The sequence below is a fragment of the Lutjanus erythropterus genome, chromosome 1, assembly GCF_056507025.1.
Source record: "Lutjanus erythropterus isolate fLutEry1 chromosome 1, fLutEry1.hap2, whole genome shotgun sequence".
In the NCBI taxonomy this organism is placed as follows: Eukaryota; Metazoa; Chordata; class Actinopteri; order Lutjaniformes; family Lutjanidae; genus Lutjanus; species Lutjanus erythropterus.
This window is the reverse complement of record NC_139317.1, coordinates 45,185,479-45,209,587: the sequence shown is the minus strand read 5'-3', so window position 1 is coordinate 45,209,587 and position 24,109 is coordinate 45,185,479. Positions and strand designations below refer to the sequence as shown.

The 24,109-nt window shown below is 38.2% G+C and overlaps 1 protein-coding gene and 1 long non-coding RNA gene across 2 annotated transcripts in view; one reads left to right on the top strand and one right to left on the bottom strand.

The window, feature by feature from the left end:
* The first annotated feature begins 48 nt into the window (after positions 1 to 48).
* On the top strand, positions 49 to 995 carry LOC146333351 (uncharacterized). Its single transcript, XR_014771325.1, has 3 exons — positions 49 to 230; positions 553 to 774; positions 905 to 995. It is a non-coding gene; the product is annotated as an uncharacterized LOC146333351 (long non-coding RNA).
* Positions 996 to 3,214: 2,219 nt separating this feature from the next.
* The window catches only part of fah (fumarylacetoacetate hydrolase (fumarylacetoacetase)), a 32,043-nt gene continuing 11,148 nt past the window's right edge, over positions 3,215 to 24,109 (bottom strand). The window contains exons 9-14 of the mRNA XM_084722217.1: positions 14,536 to 14,666; positions 12,700 to 12,775; positions 10,078 to 10,124; positions 8,287 to 8,388; positions 6,543 to 6,660; positions 3,215 to 3,585 (exon numbers count right to left, since the gene is read on the bottom strand). Coding sequence (XP_084578343.1) covers positions 3,509 to 3,585; positions 6,543 to 6,660; positions 8,287 to 8,388; positions 10,078 to 10,124; positions 12,700 to 12,775; positions 14,536 to 14,666 — 551 coding nt within the window. The 3' untranslated portion in view covers positions 3,215 to 3,508. The remainder of the gene's footprint in view (positions 3,586 to 6,542; positions 6,661 to 8,286; positions 8,389 to 10,077; positions 10,125 to 12,699; positions 12,776 to 14,535; positions 14,667 to 24,109) is intronic.

The following is a 24,109-nucleotide window of genomic DNA, read 5'->3' as shown; positions in this document are numbered from 1 at the left end:
GTTTGTGTGTTTAGCTTCCATGTGATCAACATATCAAGAAATGGATTAAAGACATCTACAAGTGAGGATTCTGACCGTGAGCCTCCTGCCACTGCCCGAGAGGACAAAGACGCCACCAACACCCAGACAGACGACCACAGCCCAGCACCTGCAACCACACCATCACGTGTGATCTGTGTCCGACCTGCCGCACCTGAGAACACGTGGGATAATGTGGGGAGTACAGACAGGTGAGATGACCTCCTCTGATCATGACCCTCATTTTACACACAGAAGAAGAAACGGTTCATTTCAGTTGGACCTGGAGCAGATTTGAGAGAGTGTTTACCTCTGAGCAGTGTTGGATTGTTGGATTGAATAATGCATTACTAAGTAAAGCATTAATGTAATTCCATTACTTTTTGCAGTAACTAGAAGTGTATCTGAAAGGGCCCATTACTTGTTACTTTAGATTTTAGGTCGCATGTAGTTGCTCTGATTGGTTGTAAGTCATGTTTTGTTGCCCTGGTTACAGGTCACTCATTCTAACGCTGTGTGTGTTTGTGTGTTTAGCTTTCTACCTAATGTGATCAACATATCAAGAAATGGATTAAGGACATCTACAAGTGAGGACTCTGACTGTGAGCCTCCTGCCACTGCCCGAGAGGACAAAGACGCCACCAACACCCAGACAGACGACCACAGCCCAGCACCTGCAACCACACCATCACGTGTGATCTGTGTCCGACCTGCTGCACCTGAGAACACGTGGGATAATGTGGGGAGTACAGACAGGTGAGATGACCTCCTCTGATCATGACACTTATTTCACAGACAGAAGAGGCAACAGTTCAGTTCAGCAGATTTGAGATGTTGTTTATAATTGTGAATAATATTCTAACTCTGTGTTTGTGTGTGTGTTTAGCTTGCAGGCTGGACTGACAGAAACATCAGAACCACTTGTGACAGACACTGATAATGACACTTCGACACCTGAAGACTCCACCGCTCCACCACAGTTGTCTTCACCTGTGTCTCAACTATTCCTGAAAAAGAAAAACAATTGTTTCCGGCGTTTCTACTATTGGATGAAGAAGAACTTCTTCTGCTGCTTGACCTGTGTTGATGACAATGAGGAGGAGTGAGTTGTGCTTTTTTAGCATGATTTGAGCCTCTGAGTTGTCAGCAGTGTCAGTAGCAACCTAAAAAAATTGCGCGCCCTACAATTGGAAAATTTGACATCAACCGAATTTGACACTCTTATATCACATTGGCTATCAGACAGAATATAAAACTGCTGTTAAAACGCGATGAGAAGAGAAGCTCTGTGAGGATTTTTATCAGCATGGTTTCTGAGCCCTTCAGGAGTTGTGCCATAAACACCCTCACAGGGCTTCTCTTGGGCGGCACGGTGGCTCAGTGGTTAGCACTGTGGCCGCGCAGCAGGAGGTCTCCTCCTGTCTGTGTGGAGTTAACTTGTCCTCCCTGTGTCTGCGTGGGTTTTCTCCGGGTGCTCCGGTTTCCTCCCACACCAAAATAGAAAAAATATGCCGACATTATATTCTGTTCAAAGAAAAAATCAATCAATAAACACTGAAATTGAATTTTATAAAACTGTCTCATGATTTTTATTAAGTAATACCACTAATATTCAGTATTTTCCTCAGTGTTGGTTTCAGGTTCAGGACATAAAGCTGGACTAATCAATAATATGTATTAATGATGAGGTAAATGTGTCACCCACAGAGTATTATCAGGTTTTTTTCAGTGAAAAAGCTCTAACAAACACTTCACACTACCTGCTCAACAGCAGACACACACAGTTAAAGACACGAGCTGGTGAACACATGGATTATTTAACAGCTAAAGACATTTTTCTGATGAGCTGATGGAGACCAAAGCAGAGCTAAAACAGTGAATGTTGAACACAAACACAACTCCTAATGAATGTTAATGTTGCTCTGTGTCTGCTGGATGTGTCAGTAAAATACTGTGTGCTGCGAACATTTAGCCATGTCTAAATTTATAAGGTGTTTACAGCTTGTTGCACACAAGAAAAAAAAATCAGTGAATGCTGCTCTGAGTTTAAATGAAGTCTATGTGACACTACAATAAATGAACTGCTGGACAGAAGTAACTCTGAACATTAAAGGTGTCAGGATGCTTCATCAGCAGTGATTGGTGGATGGTTGAACAGCTTTGGAAGTCTTCTCCATATTACGGCTCGTGGGCCACTGGTAGCCCTCATGAACACTTTGTGCAGCCCCAAAAATGTATGCATTTTATATTAATCATTTCATTTCAGTACCTGCACTTGAAATGATAACCTATTCTATGTTTGACAAGTGTCTGTCGGGTTAAGAATGACAGAAAGCCTGTATTGGTTACAAGGCTACTTGTGGAACCTCAGTAGTGTTGCAGGAGTTATGCTCAATCGTCAGTGCTGTTGTTGTCGAATAAACACATGTAGATATGATGAACAGGTTCAGCTGTTCTGACCAAATACTGAAATATGATTAACAGTAGAACAGCCAAGGCGGTCAGTTTGACCATTTTCAAATTTATATGTGCAATAACTTTATGTAATTAAAAAATACAATTTTGCTGGTACCTGAATTTTTCCAAAAATAAAGTAGTGGTGACCAGGGATGGTTGCAACACTTTTTGTCTCAGCACTTACAGTAAAACTCTGTGTTAAAGCTCTCAAAATGTACTTATTGCAAATAGAAATGTTTAATTTACCTTTTTTTTGTTTTATTTTTGTACTCATTTCCAGCCTTTTCCCATAGGTTTTTTTTTTACGATGGTTCTAGGTGGAAATGTGTTATTATTAATGTTTAAATAACATATTAATAATCTTATAAAATACATTTATCTGTTTCTCACTCTGAGTAATTCTGTGTTAATCCAAAATTTGAATCAGATCACTGATGGTTATTATCCTACAGAAAAATACTGCTGTGAAAATATATAATCATTATGGTTTACTACACGTGATGGCTTCATATTCATGAATATATAAACACATTTGACAATATTAGCATTTTAGTGTTATTTAGTTTTTAAAAAGGTAAACTAACAGAATAAATGCATTAATCTCTTAGTCTGGTGTTCATCATGAGAGATAATAGAGTTTGGAAGTCAGTCGTTTTCGTCATTATGGAATTGTAGCACTTCCAGTGTTAAAGAGGTGACGAACGCAGTGAATCAACAGGAAAACAAAAGACAAACACAATGAGATTATAAATGGATGATTTCATTATAAATCACACCTAAAACATCAATAATACTGATCCTGGTACAGCAGTAACACGGTGAAGTGATGTGGAAGAGTCTCTGATGGATGAATATTACAGAGGATTTCAACAACAAGGACAGTAAACTCTACAGAGCTCTGAGACCACATCGACTCAACCTGAGAAAAGATCATTAGACGTCTCCATGGAAGTTGGTGTCCTCTACTTATTTATGCTCCACAAAGAGATACTCACATAAACCATATGGTTATATCTATAACAGTGAGTGTGTCTCAGTGCTGCAGGGCAGGGAGGATGGTTCCCATACAGGGTCCGAAGCCCACCCTGAATCCATCTCCTTGACAGAAACCTGGACAGAGGAAGAGATAGGACAGCATTATAAACATGTGATTGTGGACATACTTGTCAGGATCAGAGGTGGCAAAAGTAAACACATTCTTTACTTTAGTAGATAGGCACTTGTACACATACTTGTACACACACTTCTCTTCTAAAGTAAAAGTGAAAAAGTACAGGATCTGACGTGTACTCAAAGTATAAAAGTAAAAAATAACCCTCTGAAGAACATTTCTATTTTTTTTTATTTTGCACTAAGTTCACAGTTCCAAAAAGTTTGCGTTCATTTTTCTTTTTTTTTCTTAATATATTGAAATTGAACCTCCTCCCAAGAGTCTACTTAATGACTTTATCCTAAGTGGTGTGCAATACTCGTAGCAAAGTCCTCTGGAAAAAATAGAAATAAACTTTTGCTTTGAATGCAGGCAATGCCTGACATCTAAAAGAATTTGAACCACACACAGAAAACCCCTTCAGCAACAGTATTTGATACTACAGTAATCTGATTACTTTGATTTGTGCTTTTATTTGAGAAACAGTGAGTTAACAGGACTTATTTTTCACTTTACAGTATTGTCCTTATTGGTGAAAATATATCAACTGTACTATTAATTAGTGCACATATATATGTTTTGTGTAATAAAAAATGACTAGTGTATTTCAAGTAGTATGTGAGTTATGAAGGAAAATTAACAATTGTTAAAATGTTAAAATGTTACAATTGTCCCCAGTCTCCCTTAAAAATATTGTGTTAGTATCTAAAAATAATGAGAAACTGTCTGAAAATAATGATTCAACATTTAAGTCAGATACACCTCAAAATTATAGGGGAACACAAGGCTTCATGATCAAATCAGGTTTTTATATCACGTCAACACTTCTGTCCATATTCACACACACCGTTCCTGCTGCAAACTTTTTTTTTAATCAGCTGACGATGTGAACAACTCTCAGGAGTGAACAACACTCACGTTCAAACTGATTCATTCAATTCACCATTCATCAAAAATATGAGCACACAACATTACATCTCTAGTTATGAGTATTTTTAAAATTCAGTTATTTCATTTGTACTGAAATACTTCTTTCCACAAGTATTAAACTTTTCAAAATTTCAAGTCACAATCGTTACAGAAGAAGTAGACAGTGAACTGTGAGAATGAAACAAAAGAAAGGAGATAAATCAGCAGCTGCAGTAAAAACGAGGCTGCCTGTGTGTCTGCTCTTTGCTTTAAAATGCGAGTCTTTGGGCTGCAGCCATTATAGATTTTGTATTGTGTACGCCTCCATGTTGTCTGCCTCAGTGATGCTTTCTTCCCCTGCTGAATCTATAAGAAGTGGCTGTTGGGCTATTTAATTGATCTAGTTTAATTTCCCCTTTTATTTAGTTTTTGTTTGTCTGTGTGAGTTTTCTGATTAATTCTAACAAGGCTACACTGAGAAGGCGGACGTGTTGTTGGTTGTGTATTTATAATTGATCAGGAATTCATTGTTGTTTGGACATCAGGGCTCGGTGGTGCAGTTCATACCCAGGAATGTTGTTCTACTGGTGTTTACGGTGAAATAGCATTTATTTTGCAGCCTAAAGGTGTTTTATAATTTAATTGACCATACTTTACCGTATTCTTCCCATCCCCACTTTTTACTACATGATTTTATTCCTACAGTGTAGATTTTACACAAAAATGATCAATAATCATTAATAATGCAATAAAAACCTGTGATTTTTGTTTTCCTGAGTGATAGACTGAACGCCAACTTTAGCCAAATTATTATTTTTTTCATCTGGCATCTGAGCTGAAGGTTCAGTCTAACTGGTTAATTCCACTTTGCACAGCATGTCTGCTCCACAGTTTTGATCTGCCCTTCATGCAGCTGTTGCCCCAGCCAGCAGTTTCAGCAGCCTGATTATGTTGACTTGCTCAGATTTTATTAATTTGGTCCTCTTTACTTGCTTTTTTATGCCTCTACATGGATATTCAGTTAAACAGTTTCTCTTCTGTCTCTCTTTATGATTGTGAGTCTTCACAAAGTCTTTTAGTTTGAAAATTGCCTGGATTCTGTGTCTGACTTCCTGTCTGCGTGATCTGCTCTGTGCAGCTTCATGCAGCATCGGTCAAAAATAGACTTGGTGCACATTTGAAGCGCAAAAAGTTGAGATCTCAATAACAGGGAGGATTCAAACCCCCCCCACCAAAAAAAAAAAACAAAAAAAAAACATAGCTTCAGTTTTGTTGCCTCCTGCATTTTGGTGACTTTCAAAGAATGGAAATAATAAGTAGACTGCAACAGGATTTTCGTGTTAACTTTACTTTTAATTCCTGGGAAAGAATACAGAATAAGCTGTCCCTCTGGCATGAACTTGGGTAAATCCCTGGCATAAACTCATATTCATCAATTTTCTTTCATTCACTTATATGTTAACCTGCCCCTAAAACTAAAAGAAAGTTGGTGTAGCTGTATTCTCATTGGTGCAGAAACAGACCTTTGGCATTGCATGGCTTATACACACTGTGCAGTGCCAGAAACAGGTTGTATTAATGAAAAGAAAAAAGGTGAAAAATTGGGAGAAATGCAGGTGAATTGTGAGGAAATACAGAGAGGGCGATGAAAATCGTTAGTCTCCTGGAAAAATTGAGAGGGTTGGCATGTACTGCTGTAACCCAGTGGTCAGTAACCTTTACTATTAAAAGAGTCATTTTTGGCCAAAAAAGGAAAGAAGAAATCTGTCTGGATTCTCCTCAGAGACTTTTCTTTTTTGGATTTAGCATCCATAGCTAGCCTCAGGAGACTTAAGACAAGCCACCAGGAAAAGGCAAAGATGTGGAACCATATGTGTTGACTTAGTTGATGAAATATTTTAAAAATTATTAAATTTAATAAAAATGTGTATTTTTTCCCATGCAGTGTCTGCACTATACACTTCTACATCTGGAGCATGTAGGAATCACTTTAGATCCCTGGTCTAACCTGTGATGGTGACTTCATCTCCATCCTTCAGGAAAGTTCTGGTTTCTCCGCCTCCCAGATCGATGGTCTTCGATCCCCTCCATGACAGCTCCAACATGGAGCCAAAACTCTCTGGGTCCTGTTGAGATACAGTACACACACTGTAGAAACACTGTACTGTACAAATGTAACACAAGACAGAGAGTCAGACAGACATTCTTTCTTTTATAATTTGTCTGTGATCATCCATCATCCAGCATGAGAGTGCTCAAGTTTAAAGCTCATCTGTGCAAACATTTGATTTGATTATAGCATCTGTTGAATTAGTCAAATGGGTCCAATCCACAGGTTTCTTGTTTACAAGTGTTACAGAGTGTGCGCACATTCAGGGGTCAAAACAGCTTTGGTAGCCGCTCAAAAGATTACAGTCAACAGATGTAATCAACGTACATTTATAAATCATTGTCAGAGTTGGATTTGTTTGTTTGCCTTTCATATCATAGTAATATGTTGTGTAAAATGTTAGCTAACAGTCGACTATCGGTATAGTCATCAAGTCTCTGAATGAAATCTCCATACTAAGTTAGGTCATGGGTTGCTGACATGTCCTGTTAATTTTGCTCAACTTACCAGGTTTTGTTGGTTATTGAGCCTGTTTATCCTTTTTATTAACCACATCAGGAGCAGGTTGTAACAGCAGCGTCAATAAGCTAAGGTTACTTTACTTTACAGCGTGCCACATTTGAAAGAAAACTGACAGCTACTATAAACATCCTGTACAAAACATGAGCCGACCTGTGTGACAGCTAGTTACATCTGGGGCAGTGACAACATGGCAGCGATAACATTATAAAGTAACTCAGACCACACTAATTACATCTATAGTGTAGTTCTCAATAATAGTGAGAAATTAGGAAGGGACACACTAAACCAGAGATCCAGAGAGGGAGAGAGTGAGAGGAGCTCAAATAAACTCTTAACATGTTTACAGGGTGTAGCAGGGGTCTGCAGCCTGCAGCTTCAGAGACACATGCGGCTCTTTTGCTCCTCTCCAGTGGCTCCCTGTGACTTTGGCAAAAAATTAAATGGAAATGAATAACAGTCCTTATTTATTATTTGCCATTGTTGTAGGCCCAAAGTAAGTCTTGCATTCTCTAATTGCCGAAATGTGAACTCTGTACCCCAAATTAAAAAAAAAAAATAAAAGTTTTAGTATAAATATAAAATGTGCATCACAGACTTTGTCTATGCCTTTGCGTCTTTTCCTCTAAATGTTGGCAGTGGCTAGTCTTATTTCTTCCTTGAGTAGCTATGGATGCCAAACCCAAAAGAAGAAAAGTTTTGAGGAAAACAGAAAATATAATAGTTGCGGCTTCAAATAGAATTTTTCTCCTTTTCTGACCAAAAATGGCTGTTTTGATTGTAAAGATTAATGACCCTTGAGCTACAGGAACAACTTAGAAGGGAACCCTTGATTTGCAAAACTCTCGTGAGATCATGGTTTGGTTGGAATGGCCACTCTCATGAGATTTGTCGCAGGTCTGGGGGTTCCCTTCTAGACGTGACCTCCTGCCTGCCAGCATGAGCTGAGGGAGGGAGAAAAAGAGAGAGACCCCTACACTGTTTACAGAATAAGTTGATAAATCTGTTGGCAACAATGGTTGAACTGTGTGGACAAGCGCTTTCTGCCCCCTAGTTGCGTGTGCATCTCTGTGATGATGTTGCACTGAAACCCATCTTATAAAGTACATCTGCAGACACTCACAGGTCCACTGATGGTTCCAGAGGCCAGCAGGTCTCCTGGTCTGATGTTGCAGCCGTTGACTGTGTGATGGGCGAGCTGCTGCTTCATGGTCCAGTACATGTACTGAAGACAGAGAGAAACATGGAGAAATCACTGTGAAAACTGTGAGACTTCATACTGGTTCAGTATTTTCATAGAAGAGGCAGCAGGTCAGACCTCTGCTGCAGCCTGGTGACGGCTGAGAGCTCTGAGAGGGAGACTGCATGAAAGAGGTCAAACTCCAGAAACCCTTGTAGTGTGTAGAAGAACCTTATTTAAGCAAGACTGCACTAAAAACAACCTCTGTGTTGTCTGTGCAGCACAGGGTCTGTTTCATATTGATGACATAGGCTCAGTCCTGCTCTAAGTTATCAACCTGCCCAAACCTCAAAAATAGTTAGGAGCTGTGGTGAAATTATCAGGATTTTTTTTTCTCTGAACCCCAGCAAGGGACCAGGGTCTGGCATCTTGTGATGAGACTGTACAGTGGTCATGAAACATGCACAAAACATGAGAAGCTGTATCTAGAGCCAGTGTTTGTCTGTTTTGGGTTACTGTAGAAACTAGAGCCTGACCGGCCTGACCAATAAATGGGATGATATTTGTGGTTACAGACTAATGAAAACATACTTATGAATATTACATTACATATCTGCCATATCATCCCCCTAAATCGTACACACAGGACCTTAAAGTATAATATGTAAGTTATGTAACATTAAACATTAAACAACGTGAAATGGTTGCAGGTTGGTTAGGTTCAGGAAAAGATTGTGACTTGGATTAAAACTATTAATTGTTCGTTACATTACATAAGTCATGTATATAACACCACTTAAAGGGGCAGTTCATTTCAAAAGCAAGAATACATATTTTTCCCCTGGCCTGTAGTGCTGTTTATTCATCTAGATGTTCTGATGTGAGTTGCAGAGTTTTGGAGATATTTGGATATTTGTAGAGATGTCTGCCTTCTCCTCAGTGTAATAGGACTAAATGGCTCTCAGCTTGTGGAGCTCAAAGCAACAAAAATACATCTGGAAAATTCAAAACCAGTGTCTCTTTCCAAAAATCATGACACGGGTACTCAAGATAATCCACCGAGCTTGTTGTAAGCAGTTTGATGTTGGAACTACTTTCTTTATATTAGAAAGAAAGAAAGTAGTTCCAATAGATTCTGCAGAAAGAAAGTTGTTCCCACACTAAACTGCTCACAACAAGGTCTGTGGATTATTTTGAGCAGCTGGGTTATGATTTCTGGACAGAGTTTTTCAAATGTGTTTTTGGCACCAAAAAGAGTGCCATCTGTTATCATTATACTGGAGAGAAGGCAGACATTTCTATGGCTGATATCTCCAAAACTCTGCAACTCACACAAAAACCATTTAGATGGATAAATAGTCCATCTAAATAAATAGTGCTACAAGGCCAGAGGACAAACATGTATTTTTGATTTTGGGGTGAACTGTCCCTTTTAGTTACTAAAACTTTTTAAAAAGTCAACTTTTGGTTTCACACGGACACAAGCGCAGGTCTCCTGGGTGAAAGTCCTGTGTTCGAGCCATCCATACACTCCTCCTCCACACACACACACTTCCTGGCTCTTTAAACTGCCCCCATCATAATTACTTTTGCCACTAAGGTCATCTTCTAACAATAAACATAAATATGGGTCGTAATAAGCTGCTTGTACGGACGACCTATGGGGACAATTTTCTGGCGAGGACAGGCTGTACAGTGTTAGAGTGGATCTGACTCAGCACACAAGGTTCTTACCTTGAAGTTTGACTTGCAGATGGTCGCTCCCTCCACCATGCCCTGTCCTTAAAGAGCAAACAGCAGAAAGTTACTTAAACTGAGACACTTTCTATCATTACAGTTCTCTTGACACAACAGTGGGTCATAGCAAAAGTTGATATCAGGCTTTATACACAGTGACATGTACAGTATCATTCAGTCATGGTAGAAAGTAACGACAGTTAACGACAAAAAGCTTTCATATTGTGTTGATTTTTGTTGTTGAGGCCAGTTTGGATAAAAGCAGTAGTGTTTCCACCATGAAAACTACAAAATATAACATAAAACAATAAAATTAACTAAATCCTGCTGCTTCTTTTTAACTGGCTCATGTTCTATTTACTGCAACTTTTCCTGAGAAAATGTAAAAACTTGTTTCATCTGATTTCAAGGAGAATCTGATCTGATGGCAGCCATTAAGAATAACTACGTACAGGGCTGGGAGGGTTACTTTAAAAATGTATTTTGATACAGTTACTAATTACCCGTTAAAAAATGTAGTCAGTGACGTAATCCAAGTATCACAATATTAAAGGAATGTAACTTGATTACTTTCCGTCGCTTTTGGATTATGTCAGTACCAAATATGGTGAAAGTGTTCGGTCTAATATAATGTTTTAGGGCTGCAACTAACAATTATTTTCATCGTTGGTTAATCAATTGATTATTCTCTCGATTAATCAATTAGTTGTTTGGTCCATGAAATGTCAGAAAATGATGAAAAATGTTGATCAAAGTCCAAGATGACGTCCTCTAATGTCTTGTTTTGTCCACAGTTCAAATATATTCAGTTTACTGTCAGAGAAGAGTAAAGGAAGCAGAAAATATTCACATTTAACAAGCTGAAATCAGAGAATTCTGACTTTTTTAATTTAAAAAAATGACTCAAAATGATTAATTAATTATCTAAATACTTGCAGATTAACTTTATTGTTGATTAATAATAGATTAACCTGTGTTTTATGTTTGTTGTTAGATTTATTAGTTTGTCCAGCTGTTCCTTCCTTGGTTGTACTCAATTTATTGATTGACTGATTGATTTAAAGACAAAAAATGGTTTCCACTCAGTGAAGCACTTTTTCACTAGAGGCCATGATAATGAATTGGCAGCTGTGTGTGCATCGTTCATGATAGTGTATTGTTCTTTATTTTATTAATCTTATTTTAAAATCCTTCTAATAATTCCCATTTTTACTAAATGCATCAGCAATCTGATTGTCTTTGTAACTGTAATGGAATACAGTTACCACATTACGTACTACCGTTACATATGTGATGTTTCCGTCTCTAATTGCTCTTATTTATACCGACATCACATGTTGTCTTATCTCTTTCCTTTATTATTTTATTGACTTGACAACATCATGTTATGTCTCTGTGATCTCTGCCCTTTTTATTTTAATTCATTTTTAGTGTCACATTTTTCTAGTTTTACTCTTCTTACCTTTTTTATTGTGTTGTGTTGTTTTTCTTTGTTTCAGTGTCTTTGCTTGTGTCTTGTTTTACTTCAGTCTAAGTTTACTCCTGTTTGGCCCTCTGTTGTTATTTTTCCTTGGTATCCTGCTCTTGTGCTCTTTTACTTTGTCTGTCAAAGCACTTTGTAAACTCTTTTTTTAAAGGTGCTGTATAAATAAAGTTATTATTATTATCATCCGTTACTATCCAGGTCTGACTGTAGAATAGCCAGTCTTCATGTTGTTAAAAGGTCAAATCAGTGGGTTGAGCTGTTCGTAACACACTAGAAAGATGTTGATTGTTGTGTCACATTGCCAGGATGTCAAATATGAAGGTCTTGGGTTGGTAAAGGGTCCCGAGCACAGATAAATAATGAGAAACACAGGCACAGGACAGATTCTCTGCAGATAAACATTTCTTGTGGGTCAGTGGTCAAAGGATGACTGAAGGGGATTATGCTTATATAAATCTGTACATTGTTTTTCAGGAAAATGTTCCATTTTATGCCTCTAACTTATTCAGGTCATATACAGGCATTTGTATTAAATTGAGACAGTTTCATAACCAGTTAAAAACTCCTTGTAGTAGCTTGAAGTATAATCTTGAGTAACTTGTAGTTTAGATCCCATAAATGGATCGAGGCAGATGGCCACCAAGCCAGAGGTTCAGTCTGCCTCATTCTCGCCTTAAAAAGGACTTTTTTCTCGCCACTGTCACCTAGTGCTTCCTCATGGTGGAAATTATTTGATCTCTGTAATTAATATGATAAAGAGTACAGTCCAGACCTGCTTTATATGAAAAGTGCCTTAAGATAGTCATAATTTGGCGCTACATAAATAAAACTGACTTTAGTTGACTTGAGTTATTTTAATTTTATCCTCCTCCACACTCCTGCTTTTAACACTGTACTGTCTGTGTACAGTGCATCTGTGCATGAGGTTCATGAAACGCCTCACAAGCGTTGGTGGAAAAGAACAGGTGTTAAAATATTAAGCAGCATGGATGAGAGAAAGACAGAGAAGAGAGGGGAGACATAAAAATAATTTAATATACACGCCTCCCCATGGAAGTGTGTGCAAGTGTGTGTTTAAGTACACAGTGAAACCATCGCAGTTGAATGGATGACAGTCACTGTGTGTGCTGTACCTTTTAGTGACACAAACAGGTTGATGTTGAAGGTGTAAGCATCGTGGTGTTGCAGGTAGGGGAGGGGCTCTGGATCCTGCAGGAAGACGAGGAACACAGAGAAAGTATGATTATTTTGGTATAAAAATTACAGCCTGACCTAAAGATGAATCCAGCGATGTACCAGAAGTTAACAAGCTGCCATTGCTGCAGTGGCATCTCCCTACAGTATGAGCGTGAATGAATGTGAATGCGAATTTTCTACTTTTACACTTGCTTTTTATGTAATGTTACTTTTGACAACAATATCTAGGAAGTCTGGAAAAACCTGTGCAGTCCAGCTGCTCCAACAGTCGAATCAAATTTCAACTTTGGAAAAAAACGTAATGCAAAATCCACAGACCTTTACTTGATGAAGAGAGCTGCTGTCTGAGAGCAGAGACTCTACAGAGATTCACTGAGTGTCAGAGCGGATCAAAAATATTAACAGAAAGAAACTTTGTTCCTGAAAATCTTCAATCTCTGATGAAAAATGTGAATTCATGTATATTTTTAATATATATTACACAGTACTTCATCACTTAAACGTGGTGGAGGTGGTCTGTTTTTTCTCCTCTCTATTATCCATTTCTGCCTGTTGTCACAACCAACGTCTAACTACTGTGTAAAATATAAAGAACATTAATATCTCCATCCTACAAGAACCTTCATCAGTTACTGTTTAACATCGTCAGTCTGATCATCCATCTGTTACTGTCAGCAGGCAACCGCAGACACAATGTCTAGAAGGTAACCCCAGATCCACAAGATCTCACAAGACTGACAGAAACCATGAAAAATCTTACAAGAGTCTCGCAAATTTGGGTTTCTCCTCTAGATCCAACCAGCACACACTGAGAGTGACGGATACGACATGCCAGCACAGCAGTGGCAGTGCCGCAAGATGATGGAACACACAAAGCGGTCACTCGATTCATCTATACAGGTTTTTTGCGGCCAGTACCAATTTTAGAGGGAAGAATTCACCAACCACTAACATGATGATATGGTGGCTGATTTAGTGAATTTTAGAATTGGAATAAAAATAGACCTTTTCTATGTTGATTTTGCAACAATAAAAATAGTTAGAAGGCTGTTTTCTTGAACAAATAACTTAATTATAGAAAATTATATATAATAATTTAACACATACAAGTTTATTTCTAGGGATAAACCCCTTGTGATTAACCATCTCAAATTTCAAGGGGGAAAAGGCGGGATATGCCAACAAATTGAAAATAAAGAATAAATAAAATAATAAATAGCTAAATAAACATCAGTACTGTTCAGTATCAGTCGATTACTGAATAATTTAATGCTGTTAGTCAATTAGGGGCAGGCTATAAAACAAGAAGCAACTTCTCAGCATCTACACCTGCAGTGAGCTCCTCTTGTCCTCATAAATGTTCCTCATTGTATTAAATCTAAATTCTCCAAAGTGTCATTCCCTGTGATGAACTGGCGACTTGTGTACCCTGGTAGTAGCCCGCCTCTCGCCCAGTGTCAGCTGGGATAGGCTCCAGCCCCCCCGCAACCCATAAGGTTAAGCAGTTACAGACAATGGATGGCTGGATGGATGAATCGTTTTATTATATGTTCTGTAGATAAAAGTTTTCATATCATTAAACATATATGATGATACTATATATCCTCAATAAGCCCATGTCAGACAGATTTTGGGCTGATATATCAGCCAACTGATATATATCTGTCAGGCTCTAATAAAAATCAGTACTTTTTCAGCAGTTACATTACTGTGACTTTGGTAGCACAGCGGTTGACCAGCAGCCTCACTGAAGTTGTGACCCCTGCACTAACCTGGATGGCGTTGGCCTCTGCGAAGGGTAACAGCGCCTCCATGGGGACGACCCAGGGTGAGATGGTCGTCCCGAAGTTCTTCCCCAGGAAAGGACCCAGAGGAACATACTCCCACGCCTGGATGTCCCTGGCTGAGAATGAGAACACAAATATTACAGCAGAGGTTGGCAGGTTATGGTGATGGTAATTAGTAGGGTGAGGTATCGCTTAAAACCAGTGGAGACTTCATTCGATATCTTTTTAATAAGATTCATCTTTATGAAGAACGCTCAAAGTGATTGTGACTGTGAGCAAAACCATATAAATAGTCTTTTTTTTTTAGATCTGGGTACAAAAAGGATTGAACGCAGGTATCATGTGACTGGAGAAGTTGCTATACTATTGGAACTGGATTATTTCCATCCATTGAGTATGGATGCCCAGCACTAGTAATTAGCTACTGTCAGGGAATAACAGGGCTCTAAAAAGCTGACCACCCTTGAAATCTGATTTGCCACCTCAAGTGTCACCCCATCATCCTCAAGCATGATTGGTTATCTGCCCAGTGAGAGGCAGGGCCTTAGTTTTAACATTAACTGTTTGATGAGTATTTTTAAATGTGCATTGTTTTCATTTATATCTAGCCTACTGTAATTCTTAAGATTAAGTTAGCCTGCTTAATTAATTAATAAATGATTTGATTTTTTTTTTTTTAAATCATCAAAATAAAAGTATTTTTCATGATGGCATGTGGAGGATGAATTTAGGAGTCTCAGCCTCAGAAAGATGAACAACGGAGATACAATTTCCTTTTGAGGACTTGAAGTATTGAAGCTTTCAATTTTATTTTTATCGTGTCACTTTATTGTGTTGTGCTGTGAATAGCAGGATTATTTATTTATATATAAACAGCAAGAAACTGTTGTTAGTAATTAAAGTAGATATGAGAAAATGTGCTAGAGCTGCAATGATTATTTCATTTCTAATCGATTATTAAATTAAACACCAACTATTTTGATAATTTATTAATCAGACTAAGTATTCTTTTAAGGAAAAAAGTGAAAATTCTCTGATTTCAGCATCTTAAATGTGAATAGTTTTTGGTTTCTTTACTCCTCTCTGACAGTAAAGTGAATATCTTTGAGTTGTGAGTAAAACAAGACATTAGAGGACGTCATCTTGGACTATGGGAAACACCGGTTGACATTTTTCACCATTTTCTGACATTTCAAAACAAAGAACTATTGATTGATTAATTGAGAAAACAATCATCAGATAAATCGAGTATGAAAATAAGCAAAATTCGTACATTAATGTGTGCGTATGAGTGCATGCATACGCTTCATGCCACCCCCTGAATAAATCAGTCACACCCCTGTAATTACTAATGCTGAATAAAATTTGACATTAACGTTAATAATGCATTAATTAGGCAGTTGGATGCGTCACACTCTAATAATTCCTACCATCCAAGAACTGCATGAAAGGCGAAAACTGGGGTTCACATTGACAGATTTTTAAGGATATAGAACTTGCCCCTGTTTTGGGAATTGACTGCGTACAAAGCGCTGATACAGAAAATTAAAAATTAATTAATATCTTTTTGTGTAGTTGTATATTGCACTAATAATGTATGGTTGTCACAAAATCCCAAATGCTCAGTAATACAAGAATCCCTCTGCAGCCCTGTGCACCCATAGATCTCCTCCACTGTGAAGCTAATGGGGCAACAGTGAGATAATCTTCCACTGTAAGAGCTTTAATCTGCTCTCAGTGTCTTCATCTGTCCTCACACACGGACACGGCTCATTGGCCGAGCCTTCCTTCACCCGCTGTGAGCCTTTAAGAAATTATGTTTCAATTAAACCACCGAGAACAGACGGGGAGAGGAAGGAGGCATTTAACTTAGCGTGCAGTTGTGTGATAGAAATTTTGGAAGACAAATATTCATAGAGAGCCTGTGTTGAACTGTGCACCGACTGATCTCCTGAGGGCTCCAGCTTCAAGTACAAAATGAAAGCGATGTCAGTTTGCTTTCAAACTGCACATTCAGCAGAAATGTCACAGACTGAAAAATCTCTCACACTGTGCCGTGGTGGGGAAAAAAAATATCCCAACAACTGGGTCCTACAGTTCAGAAGTATCTGTGCACCAGTATGATGGGCTGTCCCTGAAAAATTCAGTGTGGAGAATGTGCTGCAAGGTGCAAGAGAATATTTTCTAAAGCAAAACAGTAACTGTCCATTCACTGAATATTTTGAGGGTCATACAAGCTGTGACAGCGAGGGGCTGGTTTTGTTTTCACCTTGTGTCTGTGTGTGTGATCATAACAGAATGTGGTCCTGGAGACACCTTCAATAGTGGCGACTACCACAGAAGCATTTTTTGAGTATTTTGCCAGGTACTTATGTGTCTGTCTGCCTGTCTGTGGACAGATTTTATCAACATGATAGCATCAGAACTGAGCAAGATGCTGTTCGGAAACTTTACAGGTGTCTTAGAATTAAAAATGAAGGCTGAGTTATAAGATGGGTGTGGTCCGACCAGGGGCGTTTCAAGACTCTTTTGACTCGGGTAGCCCAAGAGGGGCACTGACATAAACAGGGGTGGCATGATGTGTGTGTGTTTGTGCGCACAAGCCCATTAATGTACCCTTTCTCTTATCTATTTTGATTACCAACATGTTATCTTACAGTCTCTTACATTCCTGTGTTTAAATTTAAAGATAAATACCCCTACCACCAGGGATGGGTATTGATAACAGTGCTGCCTATCGATACCAGTACTGTTATAGGTACTGTTTTCCAGGATTTGATACAAAAATAAAGACATGGCATGCAAATATGTGAAAAGTTTTTTATGCTGGTGTAACTGTGGTTAAAGGCTGTGGTCGTCTCCTGAGAAAAGGAAAAGCAGCATCACCAAAACGAGACTAGCTGGCCTGTTCCACCTTAAATGTCAACCCTCCTCCAGTGAGCCTGTGTTGAAGTTGTTGATACTTCGAGCTAACAGCTAAACCCCTCCAGCAGTATTCCAGAGAGGGGAACCTGGCTTGGATTTTGAGGAGATGTAGCGACAAACTAAACTGTGCAGACACACTGCACGTCACTGCGACGTTCACGCTGTCTCTCGTCTCGACCGCTCACTTGTATGGCTATGTTAGCAGGAGGGAATGCCAAAATAAAGAACAGTGCCAATGCAGTGGGAAGGTTGAGACAACTTTTGAAGATACACAGCTTTGACGTTTGCGACTTGCTGTACTTTATGCTGCACAAGAAGCTTCATTTTGTTTGTGTTGGTGTGTTTGAGAGGGAGACAGAGGGGAGGAGAGAGCGACCAGGGTACAGACTGGATGGGCACAAATTCTGCTGAATCAGAGAAATAAAATGTTATTTTCTGACTGATTCACAGTGGTTATGTTGAAAGCACAACTAAACAAGCCCCACACTGCTGCACAAGCTTGCAGCTGATCGCTGCAATGCCTGATTCTGTCTGAATGCAGTCTGTACAGCAAATTAACAATACATAAATACTGATAGCAGCACAGTTTGTCCAGGAGATTATCAATACTTTGGTACCGAGCAATCCGGAACAAGTGCCAATTTAGTACAGGTAAAAAAACAAAGTGGCACCATAAAAATAGAATATAAAGTGTCCATACTTTATTTTTTATATTAAATCCTCAAAAAGAAATTGAACCTGCATTGTACTGTCTTGTATTTAATACACTTCTGTATGTAATGAATCTAAAGTGTCAATGTCCTCAAATGTCTTGTGTCCAGAATATAAAGATATTAAGTTTACTCTTATTGGAGGAATAAAAAAAAAACAGAAAATATTCTCATTTGAGAAGTTGAAATCAGAGAATTTGGACATTTTTATGTAACAAAAATTACCTAAAATGACTAATGGATTATCAAAATAGTTCGCAATTATTTTAATAATAGATTAATGATACCGATTAATCAATTAATTGTTGTAGCTCTAGATTACATATTGAAATAAATGTTAAGTGCAAAAGTAAATACAGTTCACATACAACACAGTCTCACAGCAATTCATGAAACAGTGACAAAATTTAGTCATAGATTTGTGTACATGGACAAGAATTTTCATTTTTTTCCATGACACTCAACATCACTTTCAAACCAATATTCTCATTCCACAGTCAAGTTAGCGATACAAATATGTAATGCCTGGTTACACCTTCAAAATAAAAGTCTTGGGTAGGTTGGTAGGTACTTGGTTTAGGAAAAGATCATGGGTCGGCTTAAAATACAAAATAAGAAGAAAAAAAGAAGAAAGAAGAAAAAGTCTTCATACTATGTTCATCCTTATTACTTTGAAAGTTGTGCTGAATGTCCCAAAAAATATTGAAAATGCATAACTGTGCACAGATTTATTGACTGTGTTTCATGACTATTTAAAAAATGGCTGTTATTCTAAGAGGAAGAGGAAGAACATGTTATCTTTGGCATCAAATGTTACACAGTCTTCACAAACAAGCAAACAAAGTGGTCTTTTACAGACCTGCTTTTACTGTATATGCAGTGCCGGTCATATAGGAGCAAAAAGTATAGACTTATTCCTTAATGAGAATGAAACTTTTGTATTCCCTCTCACATTTCACTCTGCCGTGGGCCATAAAGCAGTAATAGCTGCTGCTGCGCTCGCTACACAGCAGCAAGGCTAATGTGCTCTCTGCCAAAGGACTAATAAAAGAAAATAAAAACTAGCTGTTGTGTTGAAATGCCACTCGCTGTAAGCTCTAAATGACCTCCTAAATCACAGCCAGTCAGGCTGTGGCAGGGCGCAGTGTAGATACAGTAGATTACAGAGAGCTGCCATGCTGAACTGAGCAACAGGAAGGCTGTCCTGACATGTAACACTGAAGATATGGAGGATTGTAGTAAATGAATTACATTTATTCTCTGTTCTCAAACAGTACTTTTTTTCACCAGCAATAAATTGTTGTATTGCTTCTGATAACACATTATTGATCCTGAACAGTAATATATCATGAAAAAAAGAATGAATAAATAATGAAAACTTGACTTTTATTTTAGTTTTATAAATACTTGACCTGGGCTTATTTATAGAGTGAGTTAACAGGTTATCAATGATAGATTTTTTTTTTTTCTTTTGGTCTAGTTTGCACTAAAATAATTTAGTTTTTTTTAAGTCACTGCTGCAGTGTTGCACAATGTGTAACTTGCTGATATTTTTGATGAACAGTTCACTGAATGTATCCATTTTCAATGCTAACAATGCTCAGACACCTAGCATGCCAGCTGGTACAGCCAAAGACAGTTTATTTGAAGGAATTTTATGAACACATCAGTGTTGATTCCAATGGAACAAAATCTCACTTTTTTTTTATGCAAATTGTGCCCACCGGGTTTGAGAAAACAATTCAGAATGTCAGCCATATTGAAAACAAATTTGATGTTATTTGATGTTACATGCTATTAACCATGCAAACCAATTTGAATTATTGAAAAAAATATAAAGTACATAAAATCTGCTCACAAAGTCGTGAAAAAATGATCAGCTCTGAAACATTGAGGGCATGTTCACTCTACTGTCTCAGTGTCAAACACCACTATGACCTGAAAACCACCTGAAACATGGACGCTCCATCTAGCAGCTTTATTGGACATGTACAGACATGTTTGAGCCACCAGAGCCAGAGGACAGTGACAGGATGGCATGTTTTTTTCTTCAGTGTTGGGTTGTTGGAACTGAAGTGAGTTGAAATGAACTGCTGGACTGATTTGTACTGAGAGAGTCACTGAAGGTACGTTTGTAACTGACTGTTAGGGAGGGTGAGGGGAGGGGGAGGTGGTGTTGTTTGTGTGTCGGTATGGGGGTGCTCATATAGTGTTGGGGGAACCATGGCTCCAGCATGTCACTGAGCCACGTTTCAGGTCCGCCCAAAAAATCCTGAACAACAGTTTAACTGTCTAACTTCACGATTCAGTACTACATATTTCTCAGTCTTTTCACGTTCTGTTGTTCTAGCAGGTATAATGTTTTTAAAAAAAAAAAATTCCAAATCCATTAATAAGTCAGACAAAAAATATGACACAAACACAAAAAAGTTTACTCTGAGCATATTTTAAGTTAAAAGTTTTTTACGCCGCTGATTTTATTTTAGCCACAGCAAAACTTCATCTCCAGTAGTCAGTCCTCCAGTTGTTTCAGATTTCTCTCAGTGTGTATCAGCTCTGAGCCATCACCACTCTGAGAAATACAGACAACTCAAGCGTCAAATCAATCCACATCTGCCATCACACACACTCTGTTCCTCACAGCCTGATGATGAATTATGCAGGTGGAGCCAGAGTGCGTCTTTCTGAGAGTGAAATGACAAACCACCAGATTTTATTTCACTGATTACTAGAAATTAGTAGCCTGGAACCAGACAAACCTGTGAGCTTGTGTTTCAATTAGGGGTGTCCCGATCCGATATTGATATCGGATATCGATCGGATATCAGCCAAAAAGCGAGTATCTGATTTTATCGGACTGCATCTAAAATCTCCAATATAAGTGCTCTGATAAGCAGTCCATTTTCCACTCCAGCACTTCTATCCATAGGATGACTCTGGTTGCTGACTGTTGTTCTCTGTTTGAGTAACATCACTTGATCAAGCCTTTTCTAACATTCCACACTACAAAATAAGTAATAAAAGTATATATGATTCGTGCTGATATCGTATTGGATCGATATCGGTATCAGCCAATACTCAAGGCTGCAATATCAGTATCGTATCGGAAGTGAAAAAGTTGTATCGGGACATCCCTAGTTTCAATTGTTTGGGCAGATATGTCTGTCCCCCCTTCTGTTCAGACAGGTCTCCACCCACCCAATCTCTTCGGGGGCAATCACAATAAATTTCGTATTGTGGGGCGGGTTTGATATGAAGAATGACAAAGAAGGGTCACTGATACAGATCTGAAAAGTCACACATCACGTTTCATGAAACATGGTAGGCTCATGAAACTAGAGCTGTCAAACTAGTGCTGATCAAATATGAAGCATGATTCTGATTCAGTGTCTATTCCTCAGCACCAGTGTTTTCAGAAACATATTTCAGTATTCTGCTTAGCTGTTATTTGATAAAGTTAGTGACCAGGCTGCCATTTTTTCCCACTTAAAAACAGACTAAGCATGCCTGAACTTGCATGTGTCAATCACCACTATGTCACATGTTTCTTTGTTCTGATTGGTTGTAGTCCTATCCAGTTGCACCCAGAGGCATTTTGGCTTTGGGAAATTAAAAATGATTGGAGAGATCCCAGACAAATTCACATTTGTAAATTAGTCTGGGATCTGTGAGACTCCTAAATCCATCCTCAAAACTCCATCATAAAAAATACTTTTATTTTTATGATTTATTTTTTAAGTAAATTAACTTCTAACAAATAAAAAAGTAGGCTATATACAGAAGAAAACAACACACATTTAAAAGTACTGATCAAACATTTCGTTCAAACTAAGGTCCCGCCTCTCACTGGACAGTTAACCAATCATACTTGAGGATAATCGGGTGGCCAATCAGATTTCAGGGGTGGCCAGTGCCCCTCTTTACTCCCCCCTCTAGAAACACCTGCTACCAGGTTTACTGAGTGCCTATTTAAAGGTCATTACATTAGAACCTATAGGAACCTCTGACATATGCAGCAAAATGCATGCAATATATATATCTAAAAAAAAGTGTGTTATAGTATATTATATAAGTCTTATAATTGTTTTTTTTCTGATCCAGTTTCAAAATCAGTCAGCAAAGGTTGGTTTTCATCCAACTATGATGTGAGAATACTCAGCTGAGCGTTTGATGTGAATATTAGCAGTGTTCACTGTTATCAGCCCAGTGTTTCACAAACTCGGTGGCACTGTGTGAGTATTATCTATTGTACATTGTATTATTTTATTGTCTATGTTGCCTAACAACATCAGACAAAGGGACTGCTGATATAAACTAGCTTTTATTCAACTCGGATGCATTTTCATTTGTTTGAATGTTAATGTACGCTGTCCCAATTCAAATGAAAATGAGTTATGAGTCAAGTCAAAGGTCTGTTTATGTGCTACTCCAGTGTTACTTACGAGTCACCAACTGTGGAACTGGAAGCACAGGGAGAGCTGTTTAGACTGTGGCTGTAGCCCTGCTTTAAATGAGCAAACTGCTTTCTGTCTCCTCAGGTTTAATACTGTTTTCACACCTTTTCTGGCTGAACATCACAATACACATCATCATGGCTCTTCAAAGGACAGGATGCATATGATAGTCTCACCCTAAAACAACACAAATTAACATTTCTTTGATAATCTAATTAACATTTAGCTGTAGTGCTGGTTTTAATTCACTTGTGCTGGCAGAGATGGAGGAAGGTGTTTGGCAGGCTGCAGCGCGACTGAGGCAGGAGTAAAACAGACAGAGAGTGACAGTCAAAGAGCGACAGCACCACGCATGTCCTCTCCTGAGACTTCCAGCTAAATCAATAAAACATATTCCCACTCATGTTTTGATGAGGACTGACTGCCATTAAATCTAAAACCATCTCCGTCTGACTAAATCTGGAGTGACTGCATCAACATGTATAATGCAGAGCCAAATTAAAGAACAAGTGTGCTTTTAAGTGAAACGTCACTGCTAGTTAGTGCTGTTGATTTGGCAGCGTACCATCAGCTGCATCACAGTCACACAAACTTTACTGATATGAACAACAGTCCTGCATGTTAAATATCTGCTTTACAGAACACTTTGGGTAGTTTTAATAGTTTTCTATGAAGACAGAAGAGCAAATCACATAGTCTGCTTTGCCAGCATGTGTGGGGCAAAGCAGAGATGGAAGTAACACATACTTAGATACTGCACTTAAGTAGAGTTTTTCGGGTATCTGTACTTGGGTATTTAATTTTCTGACAACTTTTTACTTTTACTACATTTTAACACAAATATCTTTACTTTCTACTCATTACATTTTCAAAACAGGCGTGTTACTTTATTTTTAAGGCATTTGAGTGAATCATTGATTATTCTGATTTTGCATCATTGCGCGTGAAACATCAGACCTGATTTCAACCTAAATAGATGGAACAAGAGGACATTCTTTCGTGTTTCCGTCAGTGCACATCACACACAACAGACGTAACAAGACGAAAAGAAAGTGAAGAAATAAGATGAAATAATATAAATTTTTGTAGTAAGGCAAGAATGATGCAAAAGATGCGAATTACATACAAGTTGTAAAATATAAGAAAACATAAGACAAAAGCAACACAAAAAACATAAAATGAAAACAATGTTAAAGACATAATGACAGAAACGTCATGAAAGACTTAAAACATAACTACACAAAAGACATAAGACAAAAATTACATCAACCGTTACAAGATATAACAACATAAAAGATGTCACAAGATGAAAACGACGTAAAAGATGTGACAAGACAAAAGGGTTGTAAAAGATACAGCAAGCCATAAGAAGGTGAAAACAATGGAACAAGACAAAACCACATAAAGGACATAACAAGATGGAAATGACATAAAAGACGCACAAAGGCAAAAAATTATGTGAAAGCTGTA